Below are 13841 nucleotides of genomic sequence, written 5' to 3' on the forward strand. Positions count from 1 at the left end.
TCATCACTCTGTTCCCTTCCATATTAAGGAACATTGTGGAAAGTGCAGAAAAAAAGTAGAAAGTAGTAAACAAAATAACAAGAGTTAAGTGAAAAGGGAAGGAATCACTATATCTCCTAATATTTATTGTTGCCAGCTATTCTAGCTTCCACATCTGTACACAGATTAATGAATTCCCTTTTCAGTTTTTCCTCTCAAATCATTTGCTCTTTCTTCATTATTGAAAAATAATACGTTACTGCATACCAGAAGTTGTATTTTTACAGACATTCACTTCTCTAACAAAGCTTCTCACACAGGTAAACCATTATGATGGGTTTGTTGTATGTTAGAGTGCATGAACAGTTTTGAGAAGCCATAAATTGTGTCTTAAGACTATAAAGGTTTTGTGCTTTATAGTCTGATTTAAATATATATCAGCAATCACTACACTAGTGTTCAGCATTAAGCTTTCAAGAATTTTTTTCTGGATGTGGGTGTGGTTCAGATTTTAAGTTTCATCAATATACTGTGTTTCCCTGAAAATAAGACGTCCTGATAATAAGCCCAGTCGCAATGCTGTAAAAGAAGACCTTCTTGCAAATCAAACTTTTTGAACTTGCGAGAAGGCCTTCTACAGCGTGTTTCCCTGGACACAACGGAGAGGAAAGCGACGGAGCTTGAAAGGTAAGACCTGCGTCCCGCTTCTCGCCCATCCCCCTGCCACCCCCAAACTGCATCCTTAGAGGGGCGGGTGGCTAAGTGAGGGGCAGGAGCCCTGTCATGCCCGTTGAGGGAGTGGAGAAGAGACGGCAAGGAGAGCCACGTGTTGCTTCATGCTTCTCCCCCGCCCCACCATCCATCTCGATAAAGAGATGGCGGGGAAGGGAAGCAACTGTCCTGCACCCCCAAAATAATAAGACCCCCGATAATAAGGCCAAGCCCTTATTTAAGGGGGGGGGTTTCAAAAGAAAATAAGACCCTGTCATTTTTGGGGAAACACAGTATATCTGTTTATTATTGTTATTCTATATGCAATTAAAAGTTCAACTCGTGGAAATGTAACTATATAAGAGTTTTATTAAAATTACATCCATGGCACATAATTTAGTTTCTTTTAACCAGTGTGAAAAAATAGAATCTTCATTTACCTTCTGAGTTAAATATTTGAATTAAGCTATAAACACCAGAGTGTAGATTTAATGCAACTGTCAGGTTTGTGTTAAATTCTTCAATTTCTTTAGCATATTGATATGTGTTTATTATCGCTTATTTATTAAGCTTTCTGTTTCTTCTAAAAAATGTTTAACTTATTTGAAAAATTTATACATAGTTTTATGAGTGTAGTAAAGCAAGATAAGTGAAACTATATAAATAATATTGCACTGCAGAAACAAGCTAGATATAAAAGGCATCTGTTTATTTAGTTTCTTTTTCTGGAGCAGAAAATAGGACTATGAGCTGTTGCGCAATCCCAGTAAAAGGTGTAGTTGCTTTAATAGTTGGAACTTGTGGTATATTTGTTCCACTGCGCATTCTGAAGTATCTTCTCTGCATTATTTCCATAGCATGGAGAAACCAATAAAATATATATTTAATTCTCTGAATGCTACAGCTGTTTCTGATAAACATAAAACATATTTTAGTTCCATTTTTATATCATGCTCATAACTTACTTCACTATAAATTTTCTAAGCAAGTACCAAAGATGCTTTTTCAAAAGGCAATTGGACTTCCTTTATTTTTCCTTGAAGACATTTCGTTTCTCATCCAAGAAGCTTCTTCAATTTATAAGCAAGATTTGTTATCCTGAATTCATATGTCAAATTCAAATATTAAGATGTTGAGAAAAAGTCAGCATCAGTTGGGAATCAATGTATTTGTTAAATTAACTAAGTTTTATAATTGTAAGACAAGTCATAAAAGTACAATTACTTTAGTTGATATGCATTTTTGAGATTTTCTAGATTTTGTTATCGTTATATTATAGTAATGCATTTACCATACATTTCATTCGTTTAACTAATGGAGAAGATCAAACCTTTTACTATTATGGTGTTGGTTTACTCCAGTACTTGGTCAGTTGATTAACATCCTGGATCAATATGTTATATTGTAAATCTGATACAATTATCTGTTCTGAGGCAATTATCTTAAAATATTTCTTCAGATGTTCAAGTGGTTTTTGGCATGTTGGCATTTTAATTGTTGTAGCAGTTATTAGTGCCTGAAAAAAAAATCTCTTAAATCTCCATTACAGAATAAAATTACTGAGAAGAAATATTTTCATTTTAATTCAAGAAAAGAGTTTATTAACATAACTTTAACTGTAGAATGGTCATTTTTCCATCACCAAAAAATAAGAAAAATTAGAATACCAATTTACATATCAACAGAAATTTAAATAATTACTAAAATTACAATAAAAACACAGTAACACTTGTTTCAGTTTAACTTTTGGTATATCTTGCTATTCATAAATTCTATTTAAATGCTTAATTAGTTGTCAAAATAAAAAAAATATTAATTAAATTAATAAACAAAAAACTGTTAAACTAATAAATACTTGGTTTTTAACATTTTAACCTAAAAGATCAAGTGTAAAACTGAAAACCCTATTTTTAAAATTCCAGGCTTATTTTTGTGCACATTTTTCAATGAGTGAAAGAAAGGATCTCATTGGTGCTTGGGTCTTGCAAAGATATTGCAGAATATAATTATAAAATGAAGTTTGAACTGGGAGTGTACACACAATTTATAATATTTACTTACAGATTCTTCAAAAGCAATTATAAGATTATATAAATTTTGTCTTTTAATCAAAATGGCTATTCAAATTATCTTTTCCTCCAATAATAAATCAACCTATTTATATTTATTTGGCACTGAAATGTCTCCACTATAATATTGTTTTAGTGGCTGACCTGAGAAAGATGTTTTGCTATAAAATCCTAGTGAAAACTACATATTGCTTTATTCCAATATAGGTGAGTGCTTCTGTGTCCATTGTGTTGCTTATTCAGTGGACAATGGATCAGACATTTCACTTTTTAAAAGTGAAATCTCATTTTCCAAGATGCAAAGTCAAAAAGGGGTACTCATGAATCTGTATTTCTTTTCATAAATCATTAAACTCATGAGTAAATTTCCTTTAAGGAAATCCCACATATTTTTGTCCTGGTTATTTAGGAAATATGACCATTCCAATTTTTGATATAGCACTCTTTTTTTCAACAGGTATGACAATTCAGCGATCAGAATTACATTCTTGATCAAACTCCTACATTAACTTGCAACCAACCAATCAGGCAATGCCAGCTTTGAGACTCAAACCAGTAAGATCTCTTCCTGCAACTTCAAACCCTGCCACCTCCCCCACTTGCAATCTGGTCAACAAAAGTTCACCAATAATACTACAATATAACATATGAATGAATGGTAAATTAGAGGAAATGAATAGCCGAACAACAAACTGCAAATCTATCAAGAATCTTAATCTGCCAAGTTTTGACTGTTGAATCAGATAATCTGCTTTGTAATCAGATCAATGCAGCTCATTCCATATTTTCTTCTAAATGTTTTGTTCATTTATTTTCCTTTTTTCAGTCAGTTTTGAAATTAAAGTTATTTTTGTAACTCTCTCTCTCTTTGGCATGTTAACACTTATCAGTCTGGGATTACTGATGTGTAATCTTGATGTGACAAGTTGACCTGCAGAGACTTCTAACCCTGCACGCTGCTTGTCATGCTTGTTTGTGTATTAAATTGTTGAGTGCTGATAGAACTTAACAAATGAAAAAGGTTTTATAAAAGCCTAGAACAATAAATAGAAACCATCATTGCTGGCATTGTTTCTTGGAAACTTTTCTTTTTTGGCTAATGTTCTTAATGTTCTTTTTGTTTTCAGGCCAAAGAGTGTGGTCAAATGCAGAACAAGTGGCTCATGATTAATATTCAGAATGTGCAGGATTTTGCCTGTCAGTGTCTCAATCGTGATGTTTGGAGCAATGATGCTGTAAAAAATATTATCCGGGAACACTTCATTTTTTGGCAGGTATGAAGGCATTATTTTCAGTTTAGCTAAAAAATTAGAAACAGCCAATATTTATTTACTCTGGCCTTATTCATGTCACATTTTGTAGAACTACATTAACTAGTTACATTGTGCTTCAGTATCAGATTTTATTAACAAATGCTAAATTGCTTTAATATTCAAATGTTTTTGAGCACTTGAAACTAACCTTCTTGACTATTGTACAGGTATACCACGACAGTGAGGAAGGACAAAGATATATACAATTTTATAAATTGGGAGATTTCCCTTATGTTTCTATCCTGGACCCCAGGACAGGTAAGAAGAAGAAAAATGCTGAAGGCATATTAACTCTGAATAGTAAATAATAGTATATAATAGTATATAGTATATACTATATAACACAATAAATAATCTCATTGGTGTAACAAGGGAAGGACTATAGTTTCCATATTTGCCAGCCAGATTGCCGGAACTGGCTAATTAGCCATACTTCCAATCTATATCAGATGAATTTGATCAAGTATAATACATTTAATGTTTACATTTAATTTTAAATTAAATGTTCACATTTGCTTTGCCTATGTTATTTTAAATCCATTTTAATATAGTTAGCAATTGTGATTCTTAGGAATAAGAACTTCAGGTTAGCCATTCATTTCTTCTGACTTGTTCACAATTCTTTTTGCCTCTGCAGAATCATTAAAAATTTAAAATAACATCTGTGTTGATACTGATGATCTAAGATTTCAATTACTGAAGTACAATTTATTGTTATTTTTAACAGGGCAGAAACTAGTGGAATGGCATCAGTTAGATGTAACTTCTTTTTTGGACCAAGTGACTGGGTTCCTAGGTGAACATGGACAACTGGATGGACATTCCACCAGCCCTCCCCAGAAACGTACTCGCTCAGTAAGTATAATGACAAAAATGGTATATTTTTAATTCTTAATAAGAAATAAAAGTATTTGGAGCCTTTCTCTTCCCCTCTCACCTTCTCAAACTATGCATTTTAAAGTAACTTATCTTTTTCTTTTGTGTTATGGTTGATTAGGAGAGCTTAATTGATGCGAGTGAAGATAGCCAGTTGGAAGCTGCAATCAGGGCATCATTACAGGAAACACATTTTGACTCTGAACAAATAAAGCAGGAAAGCAGATCAGATGAAGAGTCTGAATCTGAGCTTTTCTCTGGAAGTGAGGAGTTTATTTCTGTTTGTGGTTCTGATGATGATGAGCCAGAAAGTTCTGCCAAATCTAGAAAATCTCCACACAAGGATTTGGGTTGTAGAAAAGAGGAAAGCAGAAAACCTCAACCTGAATCAACATCAAGAACTGAACCTGAGATGATAATAAACCACAGAGGACTATCATCTGTAGATTCAGGAGTGCTAGAGGAAACTGGAACTAAGCTAGATGATTTACAAAAAGAGCCGAGCGTGAATGGTAAGTATGGTTCCTGTCATTTAGTCAACTTCAGAGCTTTATAAAAGTCTCATGAAGAAATCATTATCAAAGAGTATTTCTTTCTTTCTGCTGCATTTAATAAATTGAATAAACTGAAGTAGTAAAAAAGTATAAATATGGCTAAACAGTTCACAATCTACATGAGCAATTAAAATTTTATTCTTTTGTGGAAGTTGGTAAACTATAGCTTCCAGCATCTTCTGAAATTCAACTAGCTGGACTGCTGGAAATTGGCAATACGTATTGTTCAATCAAAATATTATATATAATATATCTTGATTAGTATAAGAATTTGATAAAAGTGGTGTGCATGCTAAAATGTATAGTTTTAGGTAACTACAACACTGAACTCTACGTTCAGCTGAAGGATTTCTTTATAGGGGATAGGTGTTTTTTTTCCACATAACTTCACATAATTGTTTCTTTGTCAGGAGGGTATTATAATACAAAATATTTTTTCAACCATAATACATTTATCAACAATAGTACATTATTAAATTATTGGAAGGATATATTATGTATTATGAAGCTAATGAAGATGTGCTTTTCTCCCAAACTTTGGAAAGAGTGATAGTTGAGTCCATCTTAAATGGCATTTTTGTTCATGTATTACTTTAGGCAGCTCATGAATTCTTTTCTGATTTTTTTTAGTTTCTAAATTGTAACATCCCTTCCTCCCTGGTTGTTAGAAGTTAGGTGGCTTCTGAATTTCACTAAATAAATAAAAGCTTTTCAGTTGGTAATAACCTAGGGAGTACAGAGAGAAGTCTGTACTTGAGAGCTCGAAGGCTTGTGCAACATTTGTCTTTCTACCTAAAAATAATGAGATATATGTTTACAGCAAATAAAGCTTATAGCAGTCCTTGACCAAAAAAACTCCCACTATTATCATATTCGTACAACTATTGTGAAAGAGACACATTTCATCTAATGAGAAAGAGTTTAGGTTTCCTTTTAAAAAATGGAGGCCGTATCACTTAAACTAACTCTGAAAACAGCTCTGAGGAAGACAGTCAAATGGAGGAAGAAGCCCAGTGTATGGAAATAACAATCATAATCAAGTGATATAGAAGCTGCTAAAACTCACTTTTCACATTCTTAAAGATAAAACAAACTCTGAACATTGGGGGAGAAGAATAGGAGACATTTCATATTGGGAGATAGGATGGTAGTTTCTTAAAGGAAGAAAGAATGTGGTTGTGTCTCATTAAAAAACAAAAAGAAGAGTCAGAATAATTCAGCATCAAAACAAATATATGCTGGTTGTGTCATTGACTTGCCAAGTATCCAGTCTGGGAATAAATATAAAGGATATGGCAGCAAATCCCAAGGATTATAAGGTCCACTGACAGTGATCTCTTCCTGCTAATATATGTGATGACAAATCATATAAGAATTGCTACAATCATATAAACTTGAATAAAAATATTGTGCATATCACAAGAACAAGTAACATACATTTTATTAAAATGCGGTGAACTTGATTATAGAGCCGTGGTGGATGCAGTGATTAGAATGCAGTATGGTAGACTAATTCTGTTGACTGCTGATTGCCAGCAGTTTGGCAGTTCGAATCCCACCAGGCTCAAGATGGACTCAGCCTTCTATCCTTCCGAGCTTGGTAAAACGAGGACCTAGATTGATGGGGATAATATGCTTAGAGAGGACTGTAAAGTGCTATTGCTATTGTTACAGTGGGGCTTAAATTCAATTTTATGGAGAGTAGAGATGAAAACACTGTGGTGCCTGTTAACTAATTGATACAAATTAGAACAATGGCTCACAAAGATCATGGCCTTCATTGTCTATATTCTCTCAGTATGAAAAAGAACAATAAGTTGTTGAGTTTTTAATGAGCTCTGTTTTAAACTATATATTTAAACAACTGTTTTAATAGGTATGCTAAACTGGAATACAATAATTGAAGGGTAAAAAAATCAATTTCCACTTAAGACGGGAAGCAGGAAAGCAGAAAAACAAATAAAAATTATTCATACTCTTGTTGGTCTTTGCTACTGCCTGTACAATCAAGGGGAAAACATGTATGACGCCTTTCAAAACCAAAGCAAGCATGAATTTGTAGTGAAAGAATTTAATTGCATCAACATCTGTTTAGAGACATTGCTGTTTTAGTGACAAATGAAGCGTCATGTGTGTGCCTGAGTGCCCGCCACTCATGTAAATGGAGCTGCATGCGCAAGCGTGTGCGCCTGTCACTTGTGCAGCCCGGTTCTGAACGGCCTGCAGCCCAGTACCAGGCCATGATCCAGGGGCTGGGAACCCCTGTTTTAATAAGACAAAAAGTATTTTCCAGTTGATTATTTAGATTTTTTTTAATCTTTCCAAGTTTGAGGACTGATCACTAATCACCACGCTAAACCTGACATTTTGGAAATAATTTTTTAGTTTTAAACCTACTAAATCTTATTATATAGTGGTTGTTTCATTATCAAAAATAATAAATGCAAAAACTATATTTTTTATTTGTATTTGGCATTGAACTTTTTTTACCAGGACCAAAAGCACAACTAATGCTAAGATATCCAGATGGGAAGAGGGAACAGATTTCATTACCTGAACAAGCTAAGCTTCTGGTATGTAGACATAATTAAAACTTCAAGATAGATATAACTCTTACCATTTCTCACCTTTGTGTATATGTATTAAATATGTATGCTTCAGTTTATTAAGCTCTAATTTTGTTGAATCTAACAATATATGCGAACTATGATTGTATTTCAAGATTTGCTATATTTGGAGGTTACCTTGTTTATCTTACCTTGTTTATCTTATAGAATATTAAAAGTGAAAATAAAATTCAAATTTTAAAAAATGCAAAAAGATAAGACTATAAATCGTGCCCTACTAGATCAGATTCTGGCTCATCTAATTTAGCAGTGTGTTCTCACAGTGAAAAACAACTTGCACAACGAAGCGTAGCAATTGGAGGCAGTTACACTGTCTTTAAGGCTAGTTACCATTGATCTCAAGACTTCCATGAATTGATCCAACCCTTTATGAAGTCAACCAAGCTGATAGCTAGTATCACATCTTGCAAAAATATAATTACCTTCATGCATGGACTATTTTGCATTTCTATTCAGCAGCTAAATACAAAGGTGATTTTTATTTTTTTTAAAGCAACAATGAAAACAGTATACTAAACTTCCCATTTTGGGTTGTAAGTGTCCCACAGAATTCCTATATTAACCCAAAACGTCATCCATGTCGTTTCGCTTGCATTTCTTCTGCCCCCTGTGTCCTTCTACCCTGTTACCTTCCTACCGAAATGGTCCCTATTTTTCTACTTGCATTTTTATGTGCTTTCGAACTGCTAGGTTGGCAGAAGCTGGGGCAAGTAACAGGAGCTCACTCCGTTACGCGGCACTAGGGATTCGAACTGCTGACCTTTCTGATTGATAATGTTGTGACCCAAGTTCCTGGACCCGGACTCCTGGACTCGGATGATTCAGAAAGTGAGGGAGAAGACCTGGCCAGCCCTGCTTCTCGTGAGCCCTTTCCCTCCCTGGCAGCCACTCAAAGGGAGGAGGAGGGGCCGGCAAAGCCTGATTCCATGGAGCCTCCTTCTGATTTGGCAACGCCCCAAGAACAGTTTTGGAGTGATGCAAGATTACGAAGACGTGATCGGCGTGCGCAGCAGCGGAAGAGTTGGGACAAAGCCAAGTCATAATTGTCATGCAGTGACATCTGCAGAGACTATAAATAGGAGGCGGGACTTCCTGGTTTTTTGTCTTGGACAAAGTAATGAATTTGCGCGGGCAATCTGTATCAACGGAGGGAAGAATATATTCGTGAGTAATTCTGGCCTTATCTGTAATTTCCTTGTTATCTCCAGAAACTTGGCAGGCCCGTGGGTAGACGTAGCCAGGACATTTATATATATGTAAATAAATCAGAAAAGAGGCCTCTGACTGACTCTTTGCTGGGAGTATTGGGGGAAGGGAAACAGAACATTTTGTCCAAGACCTGACTAAAACATCTTCCACCAAAGATGGACCAGCAGCAGGTACAGCAGCAGTTAGAGCAGCTACAAGCGGCTAATCAACAGCTCCAGCAGCAAGTGGCTCACTTGGCAGGCCAACTTGCTGCCAGGAATGTGCCTGCAGCCCCCATCCTCCCACCTCCTCCTCGTCGCAAGTGCCCGATAACCGTGCCGGATAAGTTTTCTGGGCAGCCTGAGATGTTCCCGACCTTCTTGGGACAGTGCCAGCTCTACATGGCTATGAGGCCAGAGGATTTCCCAGACGACCGGGCTAAGGTGGCCTTCGTGATTAACCTTCTTTCCGGCTCGGCTGCTCGATGGGCCACGCCCCTCTTGCTCCAGGACAGCCCCCTGCTGGCGGACCAACAGCGTTTTTGGCAGCACCTGCGCACCATGTATGGGGACCCCGTTCGGATGCTGACGGCAACCAGGCGCCGTAAGGAACTCCGTCAAGAAACGCCCCTGCAGGAGTACATCGCCGAATTTCGTCTTTTGTGCCAGGACTCTGACTGGAATGATGCAGCGCTGGTGGACGCGTTCCAGGAGGGACTCTCAGAGGAATTGCAAGACGAGCTGGCCCGCGTGGAGGCGCCGTGGACCCTCGACAACTTGGTGCCCCTTTGTCTCCGCCTTGATGCCCGTCTGCAACGGCGATCGTCCCGTCGCACCCCCCGGGACCCGCCGTCGACATCTGCACCCCCACTTCCTGCACCACCAGCACCCAGGGTCGCCCCACGTTTTGTAACCGCTGCGGAAGAGCCCATGGAGTTGGGAGCGGCCAGACCTCGCCTGACAGCCCAGGAGAGGAACCGGAGGCGCCAAGGGGGATTGTGCCTGTACTGTGGGGAGCCCGGCCACTTCGCCGCTTCTTGCTCCAGAAAGCGAAGTGGGGCACGCACGCCGGTTCCCGAATCACAGCGTGACCAATCGGGAAACGGAGCAGGCCCGACCTCGGGGAAACCCTAGGTCGGGCACGTACTAAGCCCCCACTGGACGTTGCGGAAGTAGACTCTGGGCCCCCTCGGCATCTGATTCTGGACACACGGATATGGTTGGGGAACCAGTCGGACGGGCTCCAGGCGCATGCGCTGGTGGACTCAGGGGCCACAACAAACTTTATGGACCAGGCCTTTGTGACCCAGTTTGCGGTCCCCGTGGTTCCGGTGGACCCTCCGATGCGGGTAGAGACAATTGATGGACGAGAACTGGTGTCCGGCCCCATTAAATTCGCCACCCAGCCTTTGCGCCTGGCTATTGGGGACCATGAGGAGGCGATCCAGTTTTATGTCACGGCGGACCTTCATTTTCCCTTGGTCCTTGGGTTGGCCTGGCTTTGGACCCACGATCCTCAGGTGGCCTGGTCGCGGAACGCCATCTCTTTCCCGAGTCTGCAGTGTGTCGATCACATCCGCCACACCTGTGCCGGCCAGAACGTCCCCACCGCTGCCATCACCTTGCCTCCTGAGCTGACGGACTTCGCCGACGTGTTCAGCGAGAAGGAGGCGGACCGACTACCCCCGCATCGGCCCTACGATTGCCCCGTGGACCTTCTGCCCAACGCACCACTGCCTGTGGGACGCCTGTATTCCATGTCGGAGCCCGAGTTGGCCGCCCTCAGGGACTTCCTGGACAAAAACCTGGCCCGAGGGTTCATCCGGCCTTCAAAGTCCCCTCTCTCGGCCCCGGTCCTCTTCGTGAAGAAGAAGACAGGGGACTTGCGCCTATGCTGTGATTACCGCCGGCTAAACGCCATTACGGTGCGGAATCGCTACCCCCTGCCGCTCATCCCGGAGCTACTGGAGAGGTTGCGGGAGGCCACGATCTTCACCAAGCTCGATCTCCGGGGGGCCTACAACCTGGTGCGGATGCGAGAAGGAGACGAATGGAAGACGGCATTCGGCACCCGATACGGACACTACGAATACACTGTCATGCCATTTGGGTTGACCAACGCTCCCGCCTTTTTCAGCACTTCATGAGCAGCGTGTTCGAGACATGTTGGATCGGTTCGTGGTTATCTACCTGATTTACTCCCGGTCCAGGGAAAGCCACCTTCGACACGTCGGTCTGGTTCTGCAACGCTTGCGGGAGCAACAACTCAATGCGAAGCTGGAGAAATGCGTCTTCTTCCGGACTTCCATAGAATTCCTCGGGCATATCATCTCGCCCGAGGGCATAGCCATGGACCCATGTAAAGTAGAAGCTTTGTGTAGCTCGGAAGCCCTCGTCGGGTGAAGGATGTTCAGCGCCTGCTGGCCTCCGCCAACTCCTACCAGACCTTCATCCCGGGCTTCGCCACACTGACGGCTCCACTTACCCAGCTCCTCAGGAAGAAGGTTGCGTTCCGGTGGGGTCCCCCGCAGCAAGAAGCATTCACAGCCCTCAAGAAAGCCTTCGTCACGGAACCCGTCCTGAGGCATCCCGACCCGCTCCGGCCTTTTGTGGTGGAAACGGACGCGTCCAATGTGGCTCTGGGAGCGGTGCTGCTACAGGCTCCGACGAATGGCGGCACACTTTTTCCCTGTGCTTACTACTCCCGGAAACTCAATCCTTCCGAGCGCAACTACACTATCTGGGAAAAAGAGTTGCTGGCTATCAAGGCTGCATTCGAGGCTTGGCGACACCATCTGGAGGGGGCCCGACATCAGGTAGAGGTCCGAACGGACCATCGGAATCTCGAGCACCTCACCACAGCTTGGAAGTTGAACCAGCGGCAGATCCGGTGGTCGTTGTTTTTTGTCCGGTTCAACTTCCGCGTGACCTACATTCCCAGCGGTCACAACCGGAGGGCGGATGCCCTGTCCCGCAAGCCAGAGTACCTCTGCGCCAAGGACCCCCTTCCTCCACGGACAGTGCTGCCGGCAGAAGCCTTGGCCGCAGCACGGGAGCCAGTGGACTTGTGGGCCCAGGTGCAAGAGGCGCAGCGCCAGGACGCCTGATCGCAGCAAAGGAGAATGGAGGTGGGCCCCACGTCTCCTTGGACCTTGGAGGAGGACTTACTCAAGTTTCGGGGGCGATTATATGTGCCCACAGGACCACTCCGAGCCCTCGTCATGACCCAGTGCCACGACAACCCTGCAGCAGGACATTTTGGGTTCTTCAAGACCCTCCACCTGGTGACACGGACCTTTTGGTGGCCCCGAGTGCGGCATGATATACATGCCTATGTGACATCCTGCGTACCGTGCCGGCAAGCCAAGACCGCCACGGGGGCACCTCCCGGGCTCCTCCAGCCCTTGCCGACACCCGACAGACCCTGGGGGGCGATCTCTATGGACTTCCTGACAGACCTGCCGCCGTCCTCTGGGTTCACCACGGTGCTGGTGGTGGTGGACAAGCTCACCAAGATGGCACACTTCATCCCATGCCGCGGACTGCCCACAGCCGCAAAACGCCCGCCTCTTTCTGCAGCACATCTTCCGCCTCCATGGTCTACCGGACAGGGTGGTTTCGGACCGCGGAGTTCAGTTCACAGCCCGCTTCTGGAAGAGCCTGATGGCCGCGTTGGAGGTGCAGGTATGTCTGTCGTCATCTCACCATCCAGAGACCGACGGGGGTACAGAGAAGGTCATCGGTATACTGGAACAGTATCTCCGTTGCTTCATCAACCAGCAACAGGACAACTGGGCCGACTACCTGTCCCTGGCGGAGTTTGCTTTTAACAACTCTCAGCACACCTCTACTCAGATGACCCCGTTCTTTGCCAATGTGGGGTACCATCCGCAGCTCTTCCTCTGGCACCACGGACTCTCCTGTTCCCGAACGCAGACCTTCCTGACGGAATTGCATGCGGTCCAACAGTTGGTACGCCAGCAGCTGAATCGGGCAAAGGAGGACTACAAACGGTCCGCCGACCGCTCCCGACGGGCAACGCCCCGCTGGCAGTTGGAGACCGGTGTGGCTCTCACCAAACACCTCCCGTCCGACCGCCCGGTAAAGAAGTTGGACCACCGATTCATCGGCCCGTTCCCTGTTGGGGCAGTCATCAACCCGGTAGCCTACCGACTGACCCTGCCACCATCCATGCGGGTCCACCCGTTTTCACGGTCCCTTCTGGTTCCTGAGGCCACACGAGTCCCCTTCGATGCCCAACAGCACCCGTCACTGTCGCCGAGGACGGATCGGAGGAATCTGAAGTCCACAGTGCACGAGACTCCCGCTGGCTGAAGGGTCGTTTCCAATATTTGATCGCGTGGAAGGGATACGGGACTGATTTCTCCTGGGTAGATGCCTCCGACGTTCATGCCCCTGACCTGGTGCAGGCCTTCCATGAGCAGAACCCAGCCCGACCGCATCCCGATCGTCAGCCCCGGGGGAAGGGCCCTGCGGTGAGGGATAGTGTTGTGACCCAAGTTCC

At 42.7% G+C, this 13841-nt stretch overlaps 1 protein-coding gene across 5 annotated transcripts in view; it reads left to right on the forward strand.

Annotated features, from left to right (window-relative positions):
- The window catches only part of UBXN7 (UBX domain protein 7), a 40706-nt gene that overhangs the window by 21030 nt on the left and 5835 nt on the right, over positions 1 to 13841 (forward strand). For all 5 annotated transcript variants that reach the window (XM_058188092.1, XM_058188094.1, XM_058188093.1 and 2 more), the window contains 5 exons: positions 3887 to 4033; positions 4240 to 4330; positions 4800 to 4927; positions 5070 to 5460; positions 7996 to 8075. In XM_058188092.1, the coding sequence (XP_058044075.1) occupies positions 3887 to 4033; positions 4240 to 4330; positions 4800 to 4927; positions 5070 to 5460; positions 7996 to 8075 (837 nt within the window). The remainder of the gene's footprint in view (positions 1 to 3886; positions 4034 to 4239; positions 4331 to 4799; positions 4928 to 5069; positions 5461 to 7995; positions 8076 to 13841) is intronic.

This window comes from Ahaetulla prasina, chromosome 6 (assembly GCF_028640845.1).
Source record: "Ahaetulla prasina isolate Xishuangbanna chromosome 6, ASM2864084v1, whole genome shotgun sequence".
In the NCBI taxonomy this organism is placed as follows: domain Eukaryota; kingdom Metazoa; phylum Chordata; class Lepidosauria; order Squamata; family Colubridae; genus Ahaetulla; species Ahaetulla prasina.